Here is a 13,688-nt window from a genome sequence, read left to right on the forward strand (position 1 = left end):
ACAACTATATATACCCTTATAAAATGTATAAAGTACTGATGTTTAGTTTTTCAGATGGTAATCAACTTTGACCTGGGAAACAGTAAGGCTTCATGGTATTGTACCAGTTGTTTTCCAGCTCAGATGCCCATGCTACACTCCTCTTGCATGTGTTTGCAACAAAACAAACAAACAAAAAAAAAAAACAACAACAACAGCAACAGCAACAACAAAATCAGGCCAGAAAAAAAATATACTATTTTTGTGTGTTTGAACTTAGATTACTAAATGTTAGTAGCACTCGCAAAGATTTCAGTTGGGGGAACAATTTGAGAATGTTTTCTTTCAAAAGAGACCAAAACCGTCCAGATTCTCCAAACGGTTCAACATCAGCATTCAATTTATTACGGGTACGTCTTGGATTAAGATTTGATGTGAATGTTACAGGGTTATGGTGTTAAATGTAAGTAAACAGCGCCCTCTTCTCTGGAGCTTTGTTAGCATTGCTGTCTAGAACTTCTTAAAAAACCGAGGTGTCATTAGATTACACAATCGCACTACGCCACATCGCGATGTCTATTAGATTTTGGTTAATCGTGCAGCACTACTCCATACTACGATTGAGAGTGTGTAGGCGCCCCCATATGGTGAACAGGTGTAATGAAGCTTTGTGGTGAGGGTAGCAAAGCCATGGATAAGTACACACCGTTGACGCTTAAACAGACTTGTTTTTCTTTTTGAAAATCGTCATCGTTGCGTCAGAGCAGGATGAATTTCCGTGCACGGTTGCAGGAACGAGAGCGCCATGGTGACCAAAATCGTGTGATCAAGAAACATCGAGCGCTGATTTTCTTTGCGAAATTCATACATACGTTTAGTGTTCTTGCAATTACATTATATTATACAAGCAAAGTGCCCTTGAGGAGTTTATGGAAAGTGTTTCAAATATATTTGAGGTATCATAAATGCAAAAAAAGGAACAACATGGAAGTTCTGCTTGGAATGCATACTTTTACAAAAAGCTGTTTTTCTCGCATATGAAGATTTTCAAGAAACTAAGCAATGTTCAACTGTTTTTTTACGAAACAATGGTAAAAGCTACAATTATGTTTTTTTTAATGAAAGATGGGGGTTCAAGCTTTCTTTTGATATGTCCTATGCCCATATAGCTACATTACTAAATTTTACCTAGGCCTTCAAAAAATTATTCAAAATGGCATCAATTGGCTGGCACCATTTGAGAGACACATCTGGCATTGAATAAGACTTTTTTGAGAGCGATGTCACAATAAATGCAGGACTACAGAGTGCACATGATTGAAAGCTGCATGCTGAAATTTTAAAATTTAACTGAATTTTGTCTGTGTTCAATGCATTACCAGATATTAAGCCGCAGGCTTTAAAAGCCATATCAACAAACTCATTTACTTCAATTTCCTACGTTTTAAGCCCCCCGCAGACGTGCCAGCATTTTCAGCTACGTTGTTTTCATTTCTGTTTACGTCACATGCTTTCAAATCACATGACCTTTCAAGTTGGTGATAAAAAAAACGAGCGCATTTTTATTCTTGAGTGGAAAGAATACATGAATCTGGGCTGGGTTGTGTAAAATGTTATTTTTCCTAGACAACAGCGCAACCATACTCTGGAGAAGAGTGCCGAATTTGTGTGGTTGTCATTGGTGGTTTCTGCGTTAATGGACCAAATTGCATTGGCTTGTTAACATTCCTTGATGATTGATTAAAGTAAACTTAAGCAACCTGACATTGACGCCAATGATACGGAGAACAAAGGCATTTTGGATAGATCACATCCACGCCTGTTCAATTTGGTGGTATAAATTGAGGTCTTGATTTGTTGGTGAAAATGTTGAAATATTGCAAGTATGTTTTAAATATTCAATAAGCGAATGTAAAACCTGCCATTTTGCTCCTTTTTGTGTTATATGAATAATGTTGACCTAAACAAGGACTGATTTCCCTTGAAGGGCGTGATTAATGTTTCCAGATGGCACTACGGTGTTTCATATGTAGAGTGCATCCCTTATGGAAAAGAGCAGCTTGCCGTTTTTCTCAGTGCTGCGATAAAAAAAGGAAGAAAAAAGAATAAGGCCAGGAAGCCAATACTTGAGAGTAATTATCCATTATCTGCACCGCTCATCCTCAGTAGGGTCACGGGGGTGCTGGAGCCCATCCCAGCTATCTTCGGGCAGTGGGCAGGGGACACCCTGAACTGGTTGCCAGCCAGTCGCAGGGCGAACAGAGACAGACAACTCACTCACTCATTCACACCTAAGGAGTTCCCGGAGGAAACCCACGCAAGCATGGGAAGAACATGCAAACTCCACACAGGAAGGTTTGATCCTATGACCTCAGAACTGTACCGAGGACGCGCTAACCACTCAGCCGCCGTGGTGCCCTTAGAGTAATTAAAAAAATAAAATAAAATAAGAAATGAGAAGTTATTTTAAAGGGACACTGTGTAGTAATTGACCACTACGTGTTGTTGTATTCTGTAGTGCAACGGAAAACAAGTGCACATATGACCAAGCTGCACCATTTTTAATCACACATTTTTGCCTAGACTTATACATGTTTTTTTTTGTTTCCCCTCGGGTACCCGTAGCAGCAAAATTAAGTACAAATATGTAACTACACATTTCTCGACCTACGAATGTCTTGTAAAATGTATGTTTTTGATAGTTCATGTACAGTATTTTAGCTTGTTATTCAAATCAATATATTGTTTTGAATTAAGATTTTTTTTTTCCAACAACAACAAGATGTTAAATAATACACAATGTCCCTCTAAAGCAGGTATGTCAAACATACCACCCGCGGGCCGGATCAGCCCACTAGATTATAAGAAGCGAGTCTCTAGGTTGTTTCTATAAAAACTTATGATCTTTTAAATAAATGCAAACCAAATGCTGTCTCCGACCGCGAGAAGGCAGGGTTTATTTTTATAGCATGTTTTGTTGGTTCAGGTGTAAAACTGCGTTCACTCAACTGTAATTAAACCAGGTAAAACAATGACAAACATATAAATATTGTATCCTCATTGTTTATCAATAAATGTGTTGTGATCAGAAAATCTTTTGTAATTATGATATGTAGGGAATACAACAAAAGTAGGCTGAATGGTACTGCATAACACTGAAAAGGTACAGTAAGCTAAAAACATTATTTTCCTGATCCGGCCTGCTGGATCTGGCCCCAGAGCTCAACTGAGTTCAACATCCCTGCTTTAAGCCAGTCTTACTCTTTATTTCAGATGCACAGGCTGTCTAATGTTTTCTGAAGCAGCAGTTTAAACTTTTCCAGTCATTTCTCATTGATAACAAAAAGATTATAAGACGTTACAGGCAATACATTTGCATAATTGAAGCAAGGTGGCTTTGTTATCTGTTATCCCTCAGAAGAAAAACAGCTTGTCAATCTTTTTGGCTGGCTCCTTGGGGAAACCAAAAGAATTGCTCCAAAAGTGCTTTCCTTTCCTTGGTTCTGAATTGAACGTTTTTCCGGTAATACTTAAATATCAGTCTGAATATTACACAGCAGTCATCTTACATGCAAGGGGCTGTCACATATAAAATTGAAAGAGTGGCATTAACCATCATTGAACTGTTCCCGGTGAGCTAAACTTCAATCATCAGCTCACGCTGCGCTAATTGTAATTGTGGGCTGGAATCAATGCATTCAAATTGCTAAGGAGTCAAGTTTTTAGGAAGCTAGTTTTGTTTTAAATGTGTCAGAGATTTTTATTCCCAGCAACTTCCCGCATAGCGATGGCTAGATTCAGTCTGTCATCTCAAGTGGTGAGGCATGACCCTATAGTGGGATTGCAGACCTGTTTTGGATGTAGGCTTCATATGGGTGCTTGGAATCCTTAAAATACTTGAATTTTTATGTATTCAGGGTGTAAAAAGTGCTTAAAATTGGGTGACATTTTTGCCATTTTACTCGGCAGTCTGACTTCTTATTTTTCGTCACCTCTACCCTGATCAATCAGGGGTCGGCTACTATACACACACATGCGACTGTGTGCGGTAAATTATGGCACGGTAGTTCTACCCGTTGGGAGTTATTAGGTGATCAAACCCCCCACTTCTCTCATGCCGAGTGCCAAGCCGGGAGGCAATGGGTACCAATGTTACAAGTCTTAAGTGGGAACCAGATACCTCCCAGTCTTGGGGGAGGGGCACCCTAACCCCACCACAAGGCCATCGAGCTGTGATAGACGACATATTTAATGAAGGAGAATGAATAAACGGCTGCTTAAAAAATTAAGCCGATGATGCTTTCTGGTAGCTTTGCCATCACATTTTTTTGGCATTAGTACGAGGTTTGAAACCGGCACCGCAAACAAGGACATTCCCAATGATGTCCTAGGTCCAGTAAATGCTTTCAGCCACAGGCTCATATGGTGCTTTTGAATAAGCCTGTTTCCTTTGGGAATTGAAAAAAAATTGTTCCTTAAAATTGTGATGCCTCTACCTGTCTACATAACATGTTGTTTTTGTAAATTGTGACTCTAAAACGCAACTCTCCATGGAAATACACCCTCGCTCTATTCAAACTGATACTCCTACTCCCGCTGTTTTGGGTCAATAATGCGCAAGCATCCTGAGATGATCTGATGATAACGTAGGCTGGAAAGAGATTTATATGGGGAAAGAGGTGTCAAAAATATTAACACACGTTCATATCCGCAAACATATTCGTAATCTACTCATTATGTTAAAATTGTGTCTTGACAAATGCGCATGCAATTTTAAAAATCACATATGTAAATCCAGATACATCGGTGGACCTGAAAAATATGCATGAGAATTCTGGACGGATTTGAGGAGCACTCAGTGGTCCCAAAAACAGGGGTATGGATTGATTAACACCAAATTATGTTGGGAGTGGAGACATAGGAAAAGTAGATTTGAAAGTATTTTGAAAGTGCTTTAATTTGGCCATTAATGGGTGTACAAACCCTGTCAGTGGGTTCCAGGCTTTTGCCTTGGCAAATATCCAAATAATTCCGAATGATCAATTACACTACTTAACACTAGATGGCGATAATGCCTTGCCAATGTGAGTTAACAACCGCCATTTCTAACCAAAGAAATAAGACTGGTAAATTTGGTCATAACATGTTTACATGTTGAGCAAGACCGAACCCGGATACAGCAGGGAATATATTGAATATGGATTTTATTTCCTTGAAGACAAAGCTACTAAAAAGAAGTGTTTTGTATCACTGTAGAAATTCAGTTGATTGAGCATTAATGGGAGAGCACGCATGAATTCACAATAGTACAACCATAAATGAGTGCTAAAAGGGAAGAATACAAACTACGAGCTACACCATACATCTCACTATCTCATTAGCTGCACCGCTTATCCTCAGTAGGGTCGCGGGGGTGCTGGAGCCCATCCCAACCATCTCCGGGCAGTGGGCAGGGTACACCCTGAACTGGTTGCCAGCCAACAGCAGGGCACACCGGGACAGACAACTCACTCGCTCAGTCACACCTAGGGACAATTTGGACCGGCCAATTCACCTGAAATGCATGTCTTTGGAATATGGGAGAAAACCGGAGTGCCCGGAGGAAACCCACGCAAGCACGGGGAGAACGTACAAACTCCGCACAGTAAGGCCGGTAGCTGGATTTGAACCCACGCAGGAGGTTCCCGCAACCTCAGATCTGTGCCGCACACGCGCCAACCACTGTGCCGCCGTACTTTTTTTTTGTTTTTTTTTTACTTGGGTCGCGGCTTATGCTTAGGGTGTGGCAATGACTTTACTTGAGGTCGGACCAGTTGAGAACATCTGATTTAATTATGTATTATTGATTTATTGATTTATTGATTTATTGATTTATTGATTTATTTATTTATTTGTTTGTTTGTTTGTTTATTTATTTATTTATTTTTCATCTGATTTTTTTATTTTGTGAATTTCCCTGCGGGGATGAATAAAGTATCTATCTATCTATCTATCTATCTATCTATCTATCTATCTATCTATCTATCTATCTATCTATCTATCTATCTATCTATCTATCTATCTATCTATCTATCTATCTATCTATCTATCTATCTATCTATCTATCTATCTATCTATCTATCTATCTATCTATCTATCTATCTATCTATCTATCTATCTATCTATCTAAATGGTAATTCCATTAAATACGAAAGAAAAAAACATGAGCTTTTGCATCTGTCAAACACAACCAGGAACAAGAAATTCAGGGGAGGCTTTTGTTTACTTTTTGTGTTTGTGTTTTACGGCATTAACATCCGTTCAATGCTGCTGCCAGTCTGCCGTGCTGTGAAAACATAACAGTCTCCTGACAAACTCCTTTTCATGACGTGCCACTGCTTTGAAGGGAGGCGACGGGAGCCTTCGCCTCACTACGCCTTAGTGTGGGTGCTTTGAATTAAATTGAGGAGAGACGAGCTCACCCCGAGCAAAATTATTAGTGAGGGTGTCCCACGGGACTGCCTGGCTTAGAGGGAGGTCTAAATCAGTGGTTTAGGACAGAGTTGTGCAAACTGTTGGAATAGCAAAGTTGGAGGCAGCCACAATCCAAGTCAGTGTATGCAGTACAACGTGGAATTTTTTTTGGATTCGCTGATGGATATGACAAAATATTCGCACAAAGCCACTGAAACCGACCTGACCTAGATTTAACCCCCGTGTCTAGTAATCCCCAATTTGCTTTTTTGTACTAGGCAGTGAGGAAGGAATTGTTTAAAATCATTACTATTTCAATCCGTATTAAGGAATGCTGTGATGAAAAAGGATTAGATGCACAATTGAATGGATCATAATGATCCAGTATCAGTACTGTCTCACACACCATGCCATTATTTCTTAAGAGACTGTTTACACAGGATGACTGTTTACACAGGAAATAAAAACAGCGACCAGATGATGAAGGTGCTGTATCTTAATCAGATTAGGAAGCTTCTCCTGTTACTGGTAACCATGGGCAGTACCAAGTTTCATACAGTAGAGCAAAACTCTACCCAAAAAAGGGAGAAGGACGGGCACTGCCGGGTTGAAACTCATGTATCATAACATAAACATGCCAGTCTGCCGTGGTTAGACCCTGTGGTGTCAGGGACCCGCTTGGGGTGGCATGGACACATGGAAGCACAATGCAAAAACACAGAATGAACGTTGGTGTGTGTGTATATATATATAACATATATATATATATATATATATATATATATATATATATATATATATATATATATATATATATATATATATATATATATATACAGTATGAGGAACGTTTATTTTCCTTTTTTGAACTGGTCAAGTGGAGTAGCGGGTGGATGTAGGGTTAACAAGGCGAAATAAAAATGAAACTGATTTCAAAATGTTTACTTGTGTGAGGAGGCCTTTAGATGAGTTGTCAATCACTTCCTTAACCTTCAGATTTTTCCAAATGATAGATTGCTTATGGCTATATTTCATAATCTGGGTAACAACCTGCTCGCTTTCTTTGTATTTCTGGATAATAACAAGTTTCCATAGTTATCATGATTTTGCTTCTCTGTGAAACATCACTGCAAGCCTTAGGATCTATAGCTAATAAATACATCCCAAAAATACAGCACTGTATTGCCGACTTGCATGTCTTTACGAGGGACACACTAATTTGGACTATATGAAGAAAGAGAATGGCATTATAGGAGGTAGTTCAGCCAAAAACATTTTTGTATTGTCATGACGCAGTGATGCAAACCACTAGCAGACCAGCATTCAATGTGATGTCAACAAATAGCAGACAGGCATTTTAGAGACCTGACTCTTCACATGTATGAACACTGCAGAATATATGTATTTTACGTTTTTGGACATGTTAAATAATTTGTTGTTAATGTCTTATACTGCTGCAAAGAGACAAGGCGAAAAATTATGTTATTCGACATCGTAAAGTGGAAGGTGAAGACATGGTATCCTTTGCAGGTGTCCAATTTTTAAAAAAATAATGTATATTTATCCCATAAAGAATGTTGAGTCCCATTTTTTAATTTTTTTAATTCGTGAAATCGTAAAACTATTATACATCACTTATGACAAATCAATAGATACAATGTGTATGTTAGGATTCAAAATGGCCCCGGTGGTAACATTTTGGAAATGAAGGGAGTGATTTACATTTGGTACGAAATAAAATGTCCTTTTTTAATATATTTGCTTCACACCGAGTGTATTATAAATGCATTCGCTTCATTAAAGACCAAAGTGCTTCTTGGGCAAGCCAAGAAAATACAGGGAACAGTGAGTTGATCTTACTGAATCATGGGATGGCTCCAATTTTGAAGTCCTGTGTAAAAATTATAGTCTACCCTTTTGGGTAGGAGGTTTTTAAATCCAAGTTTAACAGCAACCATGTTGGTGAATCCTCATTTACTGTTTGTTATAATGCTCAGGGGCGGCACGGCGGCTGAGTGGTCAGCGTTTACGCGGCACAGTTCTCAGGTCATGGATTCAAATCCAGCAACAAGCTTTCCTGTGCCGGGTTTGCATGATCTCCCCGTGCTTGTGTGGGTTTCCCCCGGGCACTCGGGTTTCCTCCCAAAACGAGCATGTCAGGTTAATTGGCCGGTCCAAAATGTACCTAGGTATGAATAACCGAGTGAGTTGTATGTCTCAGTGTGCCGAGTTCTGGGTGTCTCGGCGAAAGCTGGCATGGGTTCCAGCACCCTGGCAACCCTATTGAAGATAAGCAGAGAAGATAATGGATGGATGGATGTAATACTAAGAAACAAAACGACATAAAACAGTTGGACCAGAGAAATTGTGAATGTCTACAAGAACTATGAGCGTGAAGGTAATACAATAACTTATTGATATGCACACTTAAGTGTTCAATACTGCAGTCAATGCTTGTAGATGTATAAAAGACAATGTATTATTTTGTAAAGTTCATATTACAAGTGTTATCCTCAAAGTCATTTCATTTCCCTTCTAAAGGGTTCAGACATAAGACACCGAGGAATAACTAGATGGGCTGAAGAGGGTATTGAAGTGCTGCTTAGTGTCAGGATGACAAACATTTGCGCTGTCCTTGACACCATCTTCCTCCCCCTTGACATTTTCCGTGCGTGCGTGTGAGAAATAAAGGCTTAATGTGTTGGCATTGTGCTCAATTTTCAGGATTATCAAGGGCCAGGGCATCGAGATCAAGAGCCTCAGTTCCAGATCAGTCCTCACTGTGACCAACATGACAGAAGATCGTTACGGGAACTACACATGCATCGCCACCAATAAACTCGGGACCGCTAATGCCAGTGTGCCTCTCATCCGTAAGTACCGTGATACCTGATTTTTGGGGATTATTTGTGCTGATGTTTGAAGGAGTCTGGTAGCTGCGCCAAACCAGTTTGTGACCTCAGATGCATTCTAAGCTGAGCATTTGTTAACACATTATCAAGCACATTTTCCAACTTTTAGAACACATATCCTCATCGGCATTGCTTGATTTTTGTATTTGCTTGATTTCCAGCACCAAAATCACCCGGCAATCTTTCTTCTTTTCAAGTCACCACTCTTGCTGCTTTTGTACATTTTGTCTGCCTGTTGCTGTCGGTCTGCTTTTAAATTCAGTTTTTGCCCTAGCAATGATAAATGTTAAGCATTGCGTGAATAGTATCAATTGCTGCAGGCAGGTCAGCGCTCTTAAGCAGAATGCTGGGATGGCCCAGAATGCAAAAGTGCAAAACAGCCCTTTTAAGTCAAATACTTATGAATATCTAAATGGGTATGAAAGGCAGAGAATGTTAAGTGTTAAAACGCTCTTCTGGTGCTTAAATTCTCAAACCATCGCAAGAATAAATATACAAATTAAAATAAATCTACTTCCTGCCGATAAGTGAAATTGTACAAGCTACATAACCTCGATTATTTCTTCACTCTCATCCAATTGTGTGTCTAATTGTGGGTAAAGCATGCCTTGTCTTTAGAATTTTGTTGAATCATTAAATTTTAAAATGCCTTCCAACCATTGTTCTCCCTGCCATCCCGGGTAGCACCTCACAGGCATAAAAATATCTTACTCTTAGGAGAAATTCACCTTTTTAAAGTCAAAAAGGGTGACCTACCTATCTTGTATAGATCTGAGGAACAAATGTTTTGAGGTTGAGGGGGGGATTTCCCAAAGTGTAGATCGCACGGGCAGAACTGTATTTATTTGTGTGTAACGCACATTTATTTTATCTCATTATCACACTTTTTTCATTCATCGTTCATGAGTTATTATCCTATCGATGCTCAAAAAAGCATTAAATCAGAATATGATTCGTCATGACTTGTGATACACGTAAGGCCTCGGATTGGAACAAGATGGTAAAAAATATTGAAAAAAGTGCTTCATTAAACGTTTGCAAGTAAGCTTTTTTTCATTGCCTTGCTGAGCAGAGAGCCACAACCCACATACATAATGATAAACACTGCTTCCTCCACTATCTTGACCGCGACTTGTACCTGAATGACAGCTGCCTGTTACATACCTGACAACCACCGCCGACGCTGTGCTCTTGGCACGACAACCCGTAGGATCGGTGAGAGTCTTGTCAGTTAGTCTGACTTCATGGACAGTCAGCACAGTGTGATTATCTGGCAGCACAATTGTCAAGAAATTACACCAAAATATTGTAGTGATTTCCAGGCATACTTGAGCTTTGGTAGATCAAGGAGTAAAATTGTGGTGAAGGGGTAATAATGCGATTGTGCCTTAATCTACAAGGGAATCGGGATCATACTCATAGTACAGTACATCATTTTAGTCATCAATGTCTTTAGTTTATTCATCCGTTTGGAGCAAACTGTTTGAAGACCATGTCCTGGAGGGCTTTTTGGGAGGACTTTCCTACAGACCAGTTCAATGCAGAGCTCAGCATATGGTTGAGTGCTGACACGCTGACTCCTTATTCCTTTATCCCGAACAAAAGCGCCCGCAGCGCTTATCTGTCAGTTTTCTAGAGACAACCTCCTGAAATATGGCACCAAGCATTTACCCTTAACTTTGATCAATAATGGCAAGGTCTATTCTGAATGACGTCTGTCATTTGAAAAAGCCAAATGGTCTTTGGCCGGTGTGCTGCCGTTCAACTTCAGAGTGTTGGCAGTCTTCCTATAACTGAGGACATTTTTTTTATTTAGAGCACTAACTCAAATTTTCTGCTCCCTGGAGAACTCTTTCCCATGAAGTGCCATATTGATTTTTCACTGACCAGTATAACATTTTGAGAACAATAACACCAACTTTAATGCATCTGTTAGCCACTCACACCTGAGATCTTGTAACGGTAAGACATGTGACTGTGGTAAAACTGTGTCTGATTCAAACATTTAGACATCGGCTGGGATTGGACCTATGTGCAGGGTTTTCAGATTCCATTTTAGGCTTTATTTCCCATTACGTTCACCAAAATAAGTCCCATTAAGTTTATAGTTTAGTTGACACTCAAAAAAGGAGAAAAATATCAATGGATTTTGAGCTTGCAAGGAGAAGAGGACCGGTCTTAAAAACAACTGTCAAGATGTAAAAATGCCAATGTGTTCTAAAGGTCCTCTCTGAGGTCTTTCCTTTCATTAAATCTCCTAGGTTACAAAAAGCAGATCCGCCCTTAAGGGTGTGAACAACAAAAGCAACATGATTGGATAGAGGTGAGACCACAAGTGATTTTCTGTAATGCTTTAAAAAAAAAGACATTTGTTAAGAAATTTTGGGAGAGGGTTGTAAGAAAATGTGTAAACAGTCCATAATAGTCAAAATAACAAACTACAGTGAGTAATATTAGTCAAAATAACAAACTACCCTGTCATCCTGTGCAGTCTTCTTTGCAGGTGTCTAAAAGTAAAAGCAAAATGACAGGGTTTTTAATTGTAACAAAGCAGAATAATGGCATCAGGGTCCTATACATTAATAGAATGTTTAATGACATGGCATAACATCTGTCCGTTATCTGCACCGCTCATCCTCAGCAGGGTCGCAGGCATGCTGTAGTCCATACCAGCTATCTCCAGGCAGTGGCAGGGAACAGCCTGAACTGGTTTCCAGCCAGTAGCAGGGCACAGAGACAGACAACTCACGCGCTCATTCACACCTAGGGACAATTTGGACCAGCCAACCTCATATGCATGTTGTTGGAATGTGGGAGGAAACTGGAGTGCCCGAAAGAAACCCACACGTACGGGGAGAACATGCATACTCCACACAGAAAGGGTGGTGGTTGGATTTGAACCCTTGACCTCAGAACCGTTCGCGGACGAAGACTTTACAATTAAGATGCAGTTACAGTGGAACCTCGGTTCTCGACCATAATCCGTTCCAGAACCCTGTTCGAAAAATCGATTTGTTCGATCACCGAAATCATTTTTCCCATTAAAAATAATGTAAATCGTTTTAATCCGTTCCAACACCCTGAATGTTTACCTTGACTGTTTAATATAATCATAAAGCTAATCCAGGCTAATCATACGTTTGCGTTATTGTAATCTTCCGTACGAAAGATTTCGCTAACATGAACGTGTAAAAATAAAAAAAATCAGGTCGTTTACAAGTCATTTAACCCGGGTCTCCACAACAAGTGGTGAGCGGTTCATTGGAAAGGGGGCTCCGTTCCAACACCCTGAATTTTGGGCTCAGTTCCAACACCCTGTATGTTTACCTCGAATCATAAAGCTAACCCAGGCTAATCGTACGTTCGCGTTATCGTAATCTTCTGTACGAAATATTACGCTAACATGGACGTGTAAAAATAAAAAAAAAGGATAAAGAAAATAATTATGAATAGGATTTCTTACCTCTGTGGTGGTCAGCAGAAGGCGCAGGTGGACGGTGGGGTATTCCCTAGTAAGACCAGACACTCGCACACCTCCTTCATATTTTGCTGTTATTTCTTTCTCAAATGCAATAGTTGTACGCACTACTTTTCTTTTTTCACCTGTAGCAACTTTGCTGCTAGCACTGACTTTCTTCGGAGGCATAATTAGGGGCTAAAACACTTCGTACACCTATATTAAAAACGAAAGCAAAACGAAGCACGTCTGCACGCGATAACAGTTGGTCACGAGGGGTGGGGGGGGGCGATCTACTTTCAGACTTTCTTTTCTATTTAGAAACTTTTTTGGGCAGTAACCTGTGGTTGTGTATTTGCTCTTCTGATAAATAAAATAGCCACCAAGCTGTCAAGCGTTTCTCTGGAGTTAAAAAATGGGTAGCCGTTTGTGAACGCTGGCTCATGTGTTCCAAGTGAATGATTCACTCAACAAATAATTGCCACAAAATGTGACCAGGAATAGAGAGGGCTTTAGTAGAGTTGAACAACTTGGCTGTTTTACAATACAAACAATGTATTATTGAGCCTCTGCTGGATGTGATCTGAAAGACAGAATGCAGTTATCTTGTCCACCTAATGTCCCTGGCAAGCTGCTAGACACATTGTCACTTAAGAATTGAAGAACAATGTAGCAGAGCCAGGATGAAAGTGGGAAAAAAATCAATTTAATGTATTCTGTGATGAAATATGAACAGGTGAACTAAATTATTCACCAGTTTGTGCCGCATCTTTGCATGATAACATTGTCCCTCTCAAGCTAGGGACTCGGAATACAAGACTACATTTCTGTAGCATTTGCTCTTGTCAGAGGAGCCCTGTGAGATTCTGATTGTGTATGCATACAGA

General features: G+C 39.8%; 1 protein-coding gene across 2 annotated transcripts in view; it reads left to right on the top strand.

Annotated features, from left to right (window-relative positions):
• negr1 (neuronal growth regulator 1) overlaps nt 1–13,688 on the top strand; it is a 225,498-nt gene that overhangs the window by 145,701 nt on the left and 66,109 nt on the right. For both annotated transcript variants that reach the window (XM_088349976.1, XM_088349977.1), the window contains exon 6: nt 9,157–9,305. In XM_088349976.1, the coding sequence (XP_088206102.1) occupies nt 9,157–9,305 (149 nt within the window). The remainder of the gene's footprint in view (nt 1–9,156; nt 9,306–13,688) is intronic.

The sequence above is a fragment of the Urocampus carinirostris genome, chromosome 12 (genome assembly GCF_059441175.1).
Source record: "Urocampus carinirostris isolate Australia breed hairy pipefish chromosome 12, RoL_Ucar_1.0, whole genome shotgun sequence".
Classification (NCBI taxonomy): domain Eukaryota; kingdom Metazoa; phylum Chordata; class Actinopteri; order Syngnathiformes; family Syngnathidae; genus Urocampus; species Urocampus carinirostris.